The 12,229-nt window shown below is 37.9% G+C and overlaps 1 protein-coding gene across 1 annotated transcript in view; it reads left to right on the plus strand.

Annotated features, from left to right (window-relative positions):
* Positions 1-5,875: 5,875 nt before the first annotated feature.
* LOC114242251 (CYFIP-related Rac1 interactor B) overlaps positions 5,876-12,229 on the plus strand; it is a 33,963-nt gene continuing 27,609 nt past the window's right edge. Inside the window, exon 1 of the mRNA XM_028173348.2 lies at positions 5,876-6,435. Within this exon, the coding sequence (XP_028029149.1) occupies positions 6,121-6,435 (315 nt within the window). The 5' untranslated portion in view covers positions 5,876-6,120. The remainder of the gene's footprint in view (positions 6,436-12,229) is intronic.

The raw sequence follows: 12,229 nt of genomic DNA on the forward strand, positions 1-12,229 counted from the left end.
AAAATAGACACGGGCCAAGCGGTACTGCCTCTGTCCTTCTCATTTGGTCATAACTATTTAACTATTTAGGATCGCCGCTGACTAACGTATTTTTAGATGGCCATTTTCAAAAAAAAATGCTCGCAATATAACCACACAATCCTATGCTTCAGTAAAAATAAATACAATCAACAATCATTTATTTTTAACTAACTTGTTTAAGTTTTTTTGTATTTCAGTATAATCACGGACATTTTTGCATACATTTTATGCATTACATTTTCTCGGTTGTTATGCTTTTGACTTTAAAACGAACTTTTCCAAAATCGGTATTTCATCGCTAATACTAAAAATCGGCTGAACTAAAAAGTCCACAAACATAGAGGACTTGGTAGTTTACTGCCTTTATATATTTAAATTTTGTTCATACGCTACATTCTAGATTAGCAATGGTTTTAACAATATTAGTTCGATTTTTTTTGTAGGTTTACTGAGAGCTTTTATCCTCAACTGCAACTATGCGACATACATATGTACATATTGACACTATTTACAGACCAGCTAACTTTTTATGTACCTACATAAAATAGCATTTTTCAATTTATTAACAACAAAAACTTATATACGTTTACGTGCTCTATTATATTCTGACCATTATTCCGAAAATCTAACAAGCGTCTTCAAGATTGACACAGTAATATGTGATAAATAACTGAAACGCCATCGGTTGTCGTGCCGTTGTAACGAGCATTCTACTTACTTCTTCTTTGAAATTTGCGCAATTACTGGTCGGAGGAAGTATTGTCAGCCCACTCGGGAAGGTACCACTATGGTTATATTTGCCGCAAACGTTATTTTTTATTGTTTAATCAATTTAACGCTAAAAACCTGAAAGATCTCGATTTTTTTTTCCTACCTAAGCTGACGGTCTGTCTATAGAGACCATATCAGCGTCACCGGGCTAGTAGAAGAGCTCACGGGGCTCAAACCTGACGTTGTTACTAACACGAACCGTAGCATGAGCCGTGCTTCGGAAAAACTACCACCGGATCGGAAAAGCGACCCACTGAAAAGAACCGCCGAAAAAATCAGTGGGCTAAATCTCGATAAGAATGCTTTAATCATTTCGTTAGTTTTTTTTTTTTTTTTTTTTTCAATATCTGTTGTTAAGAAGGCTGGAAAACGTATACGGCGAAATCTCTTCGTAATTTCAAAGGATTTTCTTTTCTTGCTTTAGGTGGATCCGTTAAGTGTTAAGTAGTTACTCAAGCCAATAGATGGGCAATACCGCCACTCACTTTCATAATATATTAGTAGAGCTCTCTTCTTCGACGTCGCAAAAGCGTTCGACAAAGTCTGGCACAACGGTTTGATTTTCAAACTATTCAACATGGGCGTGCCGGATAGTCTCTTGCTCATCATACGGGACTTCTTGTCGAACCGCTCTTTTCGATATCGAGTCGAGGGAACCCGCTCCTCCCCACGACCTCTCACAGCTGGAGTCCCGCAAGGCTCTGTCCTCTCACCCCTCCTATTTAGTTTATTCGTTAACGATATTCCCCGGCCGCCGCCGACCCATTTAGCTTTATTCGCCTACGACACGACTGTTTACTATTCCAGTAGAAACAAGTCCCTAATCGCGAAGAAGCTTCAGAGCGCAGCCCTAGCCCTAGGACAGTGGTTCCGAAAATGGCGCATAGACATCAACGCAGCGAAAAGTACTGCGGTGCTATTTCAGAGGGGAAGCTCCACACGGATTTCCTCCCGGATTAGGAGGAGGAATCTCACACCCCCGATTACTCTCTTTAGACAACCCATACCCTGGGCCAGGAAGGTCAAGTACCTGGGCGTTACCCTGGATGCATCGATGACATTCCGCCCGCATATAAAATCAGTCCGTGACCGTGCCGCGTTTATTCTCGATAGACTCTATCCCATGATCTGTAAGCGGAGTAAAATGTCCCTTCGGAACAAGGTGACACTTTACAAAACTTGCATAAGGCCCGTCATGACTTACGCGAGTGTGGTGTTCGCTCACGCGGCCCGCACACACATAGACACCCTTCAATCCCTACAATCCCGCTTTTGCAGGTTAGCTGTCGGAGCTCCGTGGTTCGTGAGGAACGTTGACCTCCACGACGACCTGGGCCTCGAGTCTATCCAGAAATACATGAAGTCAGCGTCGGAACGGTACTTCGATAAGGCTATGCGTCATGATAATCGCCTTATCGTTGCCGCCGCTGACTACTCCCCGAATCCTGATCACGCAGGAGCCAGTCACCGTCGACGCCCTAGACACATCCTTACGGATCCATCAGATCCAATAACCTTTGCATTAGACGCTTTCAGCTCTAACACTAGGAGCAGGCTTAGGGACCTCGGTAACCGTACTCGTCGAACTCGACAAAGAGTTCGCCGTGCAACCTAACCCATGAATCAGCTCGCTGAGTTTCTCGCCGGATCTTCTCAGCGGGTCGCGATTCCGATCCGGTAGTAGATTCATTCGCGAAGCAGCTACTCTTGAGCTGTTAGGTCTCCTGCGGAGGCGCTCGGGTAGCTGTTAGCAAATCCCACCCCTCTTGGCTGAGCCTTTGCTCGCCCACCTGTCCTGGTGAAACTGGAAAGGCCTCCGGGCCACCAGTAATCATTCAATCATAAAAAATATATATATATATATATATTAGTACGAAATGTCAACAAGTATATCCCACTCTTCAAACTGGAATGGAAAACTGCTTCGTAACAAAAATAGCTAGTACCTTCCCGTACGTACTGAGTGCATACTCTACCGTCAGAAAAGCTTCAATAATTTTACTCATAATAATTGAAATAAATATATATGTTTCTCTTTAACATAATGTTACCAAAGTGAGCCTTGGAATCGACGATAAGTTTTCAATAACATTACATATTCCTGAAATTAGGCAGTCACATCTGAAAACGTTCTTCCCCTCATTGTCCTTAATGCTAAGTTAAATAAATTCAGCTAGTTAGGTAGTGCGGCATCGAAATTTTTCTTTAGATGAAGACATTATAACTTGCAATTTTTTTTTATTTAAAAAAAGGAGACTACATAATAAAAATATCATAATCAAGAAATTGTGATTTTGAAACGGTTACATAATTATGTATATGTCGTAGTCGTATTAAAAACGAAAAAGTAATGTAAATATAAAATCTAGAAGAATGATTTTTTATTTTTAAATTATATGTTCAATGTCAACGTATTGATGTTATACACTTATAAATAAATAATAAAGAAATTCCAAAAAACATTAGACATTTCCATTCTTCCAGTAATATTAATTTTCTGTAAGCGTCGGCGTCCCCCCGGTGAAAGTCACGCGGTGACGTGTGTGCGTAGTGCGAGTTTTTTAACGTTCTCGATAGCGTAAAAGTTAGCTCATATTTGTATGGAATTGGATCGTTTGCGCGTACGTTTGCCGCTAGGGGCGCTATTCCAACAGCATACAAAATTAGGTTAACTTTTACGCTATCGAGAACATTAAGAAACTCGCACTAAGCACACTGAAACATTAGAGGCCGCGCGGAGAACTACTAACACTCTAGCACGCTGCCAAGGAGTAACCTCACTATCATCGTGAAAAGAGTGACGGATTGGGGTTGTATCGCATCCTGACCTAGCAGACGGGTTCTAGCCAAGCGGGGTATCCCGGGACGTCGCCGTACCGAGACCGCCGACCTCCAGAGCCTTCGATTCGCCTCGAAGGCTTCGTCAGTCGGGCATTCTTGAGATGAGCCGCGCATCTGGTTGCAATGTTGACCGCTGTAACGTCCTTACCCCGTCCTGATTCTAACCTGGGGAGGATCGGACTCTTGCGTGAGAGTGTAGAAGAGTTGTTTAATGGATAAGGTCTCAAATTCCGCCCAAAGCCCGCGGTCCGCTCTTAGCATCTGCAGACCTTTCAGTCCTCACATACCCCGCGCACCCCCTAGGTGCGGGAACTCCGTAACGTTCGGCTCCCGGCTCTAATAAAAAGGTTTCACCACTTTATGGACTCACTCGTGTTTCTCGAAAATTTAATGTCTGAAATGCTAATACAAATATAGCTTTAGACAACAATTCAAAATATTGTCTATCAAAAAAAATACACAATCTCACTTTGGAAGATTAGTCCCGAAAATCAGTAGGTTGGATCGGTAGGCAGCGGCTTGGCTCTGCCCCTAGCATTGCTGTAGTCCATGGGCGACAGTAACCACTCACCATCAGGTGGGCCGTATGCTCGTCTGCCGACAAAGGGCAATAAAAGAAAATGTATTTCCAAAAACGAAGATATTCGAGACTTGTTGAGTCTTAAATATTAAGTGATTAAATTATCCATGAACTAAAATATCAAATTAAAACAACTCACATATCATCGCCCCTCGCGTTCCCGCCAAAATATTGTAATACATTTATTTACTATGTAGATAAGACCAAAAAGTCCTTTTCTTTCACATAATACTTGTAGGTACCTACCTATAGAATCTACATACATGTCAGTTCTGTTCTGGATTTCTTGGCGTGAACGCGAGGAGTGAAGTTGTGTGATTTGTTTTATTTTGTCTATTTAGTGTTTCTTCAGGTTTAAATGTGTGATAACGGTGGTTTATTAACTATCTAATATCTGTGAAAGTGCACAAATTTGAGAAAATGAAACAAAGCCGCTGGACGTAACTTCGGAATCCTCCAAAAGTCCAATTAAAAATATCTCAGTAAATTACCACCATTTTACTGAAATTATATTTCATCCCATATAATCTCATCTCATTTCATTTAATTTCATCTCAGTTGATTAATGTCTCAAATTAATCATCTTCATTTCATTTCATTTCACTCTATATATAGCTTTTTTCATAAAAATAAGAATATAAATTATAATAAGACATGACTTAAAGGTCTTAGTTACCAGGTCATAAAACCCCTTAAAAATTTCTTTTCTACAGATTATACGGCGCCGAGTCGTACTGTACCGTACCTACTCATTCTAATCATTCATTTAAGCGTCAAAGCAGTCTTGCCATCCTTGTAGTTTTTCATTAAATTGGAGGTTTTAGTATAAAACTAAAGTAATCATATTTTTTATATCTGAAAATATAAAACACACAAAATCATCTTGAGCTTCAATAATTAAAATCATAAAATAGTTCACATTGAGTAATCTCCTCTCGTTCATCTAGCATCGATAGCATCTTACTGCTTTGCGACTGTTTACAAAAAGAAAAAAGAAACACCAAATGAATAATGTATTACGTCAAGGAGTATACCACCAAACATACGTAGAAGTGTAACATCCTAAAAAACTATAGCAGTTCAGGACTTTTTCCGAAACAATATACATAAATTTGAACTACATTATTAAAATAAATTATTATGCCGAATAAATATCCGACATCATAACTAATCGATTAAAAAGCGTTGAAATTCCATATGATTTTTGTACTTCAGTATAAATGATTTTCCGAACCAGTTTTGAAACCTACCAAGAATAAAAATACTATTTACGATTATAAATCTATCTATCTAATATTTAGGCTTCCACAAGGTAGACTGACGAACTATTGAGGCTCGCAAGAATTCGCTAGATGCAGACAGCGCATGATAAATTATTGTGGCGAGGGTTGAAGGAAGCCTATCCCAGCTGTGGACATCTGTGGCTGAACAATGGGATAAATTTATCTAATCTAATAATTATAAAAAAATCTATTTATTCTTTCAGTTAAAGGTGGATTTCTTTTGTGTTTCTGAATTATTCTTTACAAAGTGAGTTGAACTTTTTAGAAATAAGTCTCGTTGTTTGTCCCAACCTCGTGTAAATTATCTCTCACGTCCGAAGTTGAATTTATGATTTCAAGGCAACACTTTGTCAAAATTCAAATTTTCATTTTGTTTAATTTTTTCTTTTCATTCGCTTGCTAGAGTTACGTAGGCTAGGTTGTGTCTGTTACAGTCAAACAAAATCAAACAGTAGGGTAGTTTAATTAAAATCCATTAAATTATTAATAAATAAACGACTAAAAGTTTGTACTATGTTCAGTGATAAATGAAATTTAACAGTGCTGTTTTAAAAATACGGTATTTTGGGCCATGCAGTGTATTTTGCGGATGAGAATATTCTGACCGTAAAGATATTTATAAAAATGGGAAAATTATTGAGTCTTTTATCGCGTGACGAGTCGCATTGCTGCTCGTCGCCTCGATATGATATATTCTTGGACTTCGAGAATGCCGCGCCCACAATGACCGAACGCGATGTTTACGACGATGTTCAAAGAGTCCTGTTAGAATCCGAGAAGATTTTAGAAGAGATACAGTGTTATAAAGGTGCCGGGAAAGAGATAAGAGAAGCTATAGCAGATCCATCGAGGATATCCCAGGAGCGTGCTTGGCGCGCTGTGAAACCCCTCGTAGATAAACTACTGTGCTGCTACAACCACTCCCTTAAGCTTCAAAGGGTGAGTATCAGTCCATCAACTCCATAATCACTTGTGGACATCCAAAACTAGTATTCAAACATATCCTAATATGGTTACATATTCATGATTCACAGATTAATAAACAAAGGAAGTTACCTTCTTTAAACAAAGTATCAGGAGTATAACAATGTGTATTCATAGACCGATCTATATTAATTCATCAATGGTATTGCTACAAAATTCATGACATAAACCATTTGTGTAGAGAAAACGGACAACAAAAAACAAACAAAAGTCAATGCCTAAGTCTTTTACAGAATGCCACCCAACTTAGCTTGTGAGATCAGTCTCAATTTCAGAATGGCTGTTCCACTCATCAAAACTGAATAGATGATAGCTTTATTGCAGATTTGTATATCTACCTGTGCAGTTTCACAATAATCACTACCACTAGCAGCTGCTGTATTTGTACTAAATGATCTTTGTTGTGAAAGTTCAACGGGAATAATTATTTTGATAAATTTTTAATTAGTATATCAGAAGTGTCAAAGTAGTCCCCATAATTAACAAATTAAAGAGCGGACGGTTGCGTGGTATGGACGTGTGATGCGTAGAGAGACAATGCATGTATGAGAGAGAGAGAGAGAGAGGAGTGAATGTTGAGATGAAGGCTGATAGAAGATAATGGAATAGAAAAATTTGCTGTGCCGACCCCACCTAGTGGGATAAGGTGTAGAAAAAGAAGATTTTTTGTTAGAAAATTCAATACAACCCCTAAAGAAATGAACCCACCATCTACCACTCTGTACATTGAGTGTATTTCCCATTAGACTACGTAAATTTCACATAAACACATCATATTAAAAAAATTGTTTCATAAGTGACATAAATTGCAGTGTACACCCACAAGAGTATAGACTATGATATCATATAATATTTAATTATTACATTAAGTATAGTCCAAACAAATATAATTATATCTAGTGTTCATTAATTTTCTAGAACCTTTTTATTGTCACCTGTACAATACAGTGTATTACAATAATGTTCATAAAAATAAATGGATATAAAAGTAAACAATATAATTTTAGTTTGTCATTATTATATTAGGAATCCATAGGATTGGAAGAATCTATAGGATTTGTGGCTGTGTGGTGGTAAAAAAATGTTCTTTATGTGACTGTTGCTTTCTAACAAGGCTCCACAATACATTCAGTTACAACCTGTTGTTAACCCCCAGACACAGCCCACTGAGTTTCTCACCGGATCTTCTCAGTTTCCGATCCTTTGGTAGATTCTGCAAAGAACAGCTCTTGCTAGGGTTCGTGTTAGCAACGTCGTCAGGTTTGATCCCCGTGAGCTCACCTACTAGTTAAGGTTCCACTGAAATAGCCTCTCAAGGCTATCAGTTTAGGTAGGAAAAAAAAAACCTGTTCATAGATTTGAGATAACTTCTTATTTAACTCTCATAGATTGTATAAATGAATTTCTAACAATGCAATTTATATAACAATTACTTAATAGATAGCAGAATGTAATAATGGGTGGTAATACCAGGTTTCTGTATCGCATTTGATTTTTCTTTGAGGATTCATTATTTTGTATTTTATACTTAAATAAATATACCATTGGTAGTCACTACAAATTTTTCATGGCTACCTTTTTGGGAACGGGTCTTAGATTAATTTGAAATTTTTACATTCAGCAACTTTGTTATGATATTAAATGAGCTGAAATTATTTTCATTTAAATGACAAACAAACCTATAGTTTTCACACAAGAATGTTTGTAAATTATCATACATTTTTTATGTATGTGTACCTTGAAAGGAACCAATCAATCTACTGATATATTTTATAGATAAAATTATTTATGACGCTACGCTGATATCTTCTCACACTGATAAGTTAATAATAATGACATTGTCTGTAATTTTGAAAAATGATTTGGCACAGAAGCCCATCATTGCCATAATCAGAATGCCATCATCCTACTTAAGTGAAATAAGTTCCATTAGTATTGACTATTATTCATGGAAGGTAATATTATTTAAATTGCAAAGTCATGACTTACAGAGTTTGTAATCATTAAATTCTGAAGAGTACGAAACCGTGATACTGATTCAACTGACTTTGGGGGCTTAGTAGATAGATAGATATACATACACTTCAGCAAATATTAAACATGATATCACGGAATAGAGACGTAGATTAAATAAAACTAGACATATACTAACACTTCAAAAAATATTATCAAATTAAATGTTGAGATAGCAATATGTATAAATCAAAATTCTGTTGTCTTTTATCAACTACCATATCAAGAAAAGGATATTTAAATCATCACATGACTTCAATAAATAACCAAAGCTCCCACAATGTACCTCAATCACGATTCTGCAGGATAGCCATCGGAACGCCTTGGTTCCTTAGGAATGTGGATCTCCACGATGACCTGGAGCTCGACTCATTTAGTAAGTATCTACAGTCGGCATCGCTGCGCCATTTTGAGAAGGCGGCACGACATGAGAACCCTCTCATCGTAGCCGCTGCAAATTACATACCCGACCCAGTAGACCGAATGGTAAACCGTCGACGTCGCCCAAAGCACGTCATTACGGATCCTCCTGATCCATTAACGGTGCTTTTAGGCACCACAAGCACCGGTCACCGTCCACGTCGAAAGGGCTCGACGAGCAAACTAACCTATAGACACAGCCCGCTGAGTTTCTCGCCGGATCTTCTCAGTGGGTCGCGTTTCCGATCCGGTGGTAGATTCTCCGAAGCACTGCTCTTGCTAGGGTCAGTGTTAGCAACTCTCCGGTTGAGCCCCGCGAGCTCACCTACAAACGTTAGGGCGAAGCTGAAATAGCCTATCAAGGCTATCAGCATAGGTAGGAAAAACAATGTACAATTAGATGCAAAAAAATGGCAATGGTATTACATTAAAAAAATCATATTAGTAAGTATTATAACATCAGTAAGTATAATACAAATTAAGATATCCATGCAATTCTGCAGCTGACCACATATACATGTTAAAATTAATTTTAGAAATGACTAACTTTGGTTTTATAAATGAATGTTAAAACCACGTAGAAAAAAAATTGGTTAAGCAATTAATAGGTAAAGTTACAATATTTTACAAAAAAATTATATTACGGATACATAATAAATACTGTATTACCTGATCCGTTTTACCATTTTATTTTAACATGACAACTGACCTAATATACAGAGGAAACATTTCAAATCAGAGATATGCACTTATTAGAATTATAGAATTAGAATAAGTATGACAAACTATTTCAAATCGAATGAGAAGTCATTCTGTGTATGTTTTGTCAATGTAGTTCAATCTAGTCGTCAGCGGAAACCAACTTTATTTTCGTACTGATAACTCAGTGACGAGATAGCTCAATTAGTCAGAAATATTTCTAGATATGAACTTTTAAGATTAGGCTTCGCAGCACACGTTCATACCGGTACTTAATTTGCAAAAATTGGAAGAAAATGTATGCGCATTGTCAGCGCATTTCGGCGCACGTCGGGAGAGGATCGCAAGGGACGTAAAGTATGCACCCGAGTTTAACCTTGCACAAATATAAACATTGTTCAAATAAACCGTGAACTTGAAACTTTACACCAGAATGACATCATATAAACATGTTCATTGGTTCAGTTATTTTATTAATAAATACGAGAGAAACACGTGAGGGTGTTCAAGGCTCCGTGAAAGCTGCATCGAGAAAGGTTACGCCCACTATCACAGGAAAACTCGGATAATTAAAATTTTTATCGCTATTTTTATTGCCTTTAGAAACAGATTAGTATACGGTACATCTGACTTTAAGTAATCACCTTCGCCAGCGGCTCTTCATTTGAAGAAGGTAATGTCATGGAACTCGAAAAATACCGTAGATAATTCATTTCATAGCCACTGGTAACCTAGCCTTTCTAGATCCTTCCTCCATGATTTCGAATAATTGTTCAGAATATTCCCCATGATACATACAACACATACTTACAATAAAAATAACCCAGGTCCCACCGTAGACCCAGAGATCATCTATTTATTTAAAAAGAAAGTAAAATCCTAAACTGCATATAAAAATGTGAAACGTAGAAGTCGGTAGAAGTCATGTTAAATACCTCACCGTCATCACAAATATTTCGTATTCGAAGGCTTTTTTAAATCTTCGGCCCACAACTGTCCCTTCTCCACATAAGCCTCACCGTCAATTCACGACTGCACCCTCGTATAACAACACAATGTCATTTTATCAAACGTAGGTGACGTAAAGTTGACGAGTTAGTCTGATAGTTGATATCCTGTTTCCTTAATTTAAATGGTAACTGGTCATTGGGCGTATTGTGAGCCCACACAGATTATGACCAGCCACCCTGAGTATTGCTCTCGTGCCCAACTACGGAAATTTAAAATTGAAATCTCGCCCTTTTGTATCAAACAGCACGCAAAATATAATCGACAGCTAAAATAACCTAAATATATATAAAGGATTCCATTGAATTCACAACCCGTGATTCCCATACCCCAAACTAACACTCGGCTTTATTTGGTCAACATAAACCCGCCTACCGGTCGGTAATCACGAGCGCTATACTCCATACAGTAGTGCAAACATTTACTCACACTTATCCCGACAGCGAACATTATCTTTTTAGTTCGTGTTTCGGGTACCTAAGGACAAAACGTAGCGGGCACCCCAAACAACCAAAATATGATTTTTTGTTTGCCGCTCGTGTGTGTTATCCGATTTCACTTGAATCTTAGTGCAGTTGTTTCTGACGCGTCACGGAAGTTTATTTTCATAGTGCCGCGTACAATAGATGACGCCAGAGAAGTCTTCAACAAATGGGTGTATGCCATAAATTTAACGAACAAACAGATGTATCGTCCGCTTCTCACTATTATTTGAATCTTTGTACACTAGGTACCGTTTCTGTTTTGGAAAAAATATATAATCTAAAACGTACTTTATGCAGTCCTGATTTTAAGATCTTGGTAGTATATAGATGGCGAGCTAGACCAGTTAATACAAATGGCCGAAATCACGTAATCTGAGCTCTCTGAGTTTCTCGTCGAATATTCTCAGTGTGTCGCGATTCTGATCCGGTTTTAGATTCAGTGAAGCACCACTCTTGCTAGAGCAGATGATAGCAAAGTCTAACAGGCTGAGCCCCGTAAGTTCGCCCACATGTTCGGTGAAGCTAGTATAACCTCGAGATTACTACCAGAAGGTAGTAGAGGTTTGAAGTTTTTCACAGCCATACGTTTTGCCGTTTATTTTTGTGTTTAGATCCAAAATACCAAAATGCGATTCAAACTTGAGAGGTTACGCGAACTTTAAATCCGTAAAAAATATAAGACTCCCCATTACGTTACCATTTAGTAAAAGCTATTGATATTCGACCTAAGTTAACCCATCATACGTATACATTTTTTTTGTTTTGTTCCCTCCTCGTTTGTACACAGTACGCCACAATCATCCAATCAAAACAATCACTACTCGCGTGAGAAATGCTTCATCGTTTATTTCCAGGGGCATTGTTACCATAGATTAGGCATTTTATTGGGCACGACCCGCGTCAACATAGGAGGTACATGACGTACTTTATCTGGCTCGCTTTCAATAATTCAACAATAATGCAGTTCGTGTGTCAGTATAATGTTGCAGATTTATTAGTTTTATTAAACGATACTCATTTATTACTCGTAATACAACGTAAACATTACGATCGCTTGATAAGCGTAGCTTTAGTGATGAGCTTTAGTGTTTTCAATAATGTTGCTTTTTTTCACCTTATTATGG

Source organism: Bombyx mandarina, chromosome 11, assembly GCF_030267445.1.
Source record: "Bombyx mandarina strain Sakado chromosome 11, ASM3026744v2".
Classification (NCBI taxonomy): domain Eukaryota; kingdom Metazoa; phylum Arthropoda; class Insecta; order Lepidoptera; family Bombycidae; genus Bombyx; species Bombyx mandarina.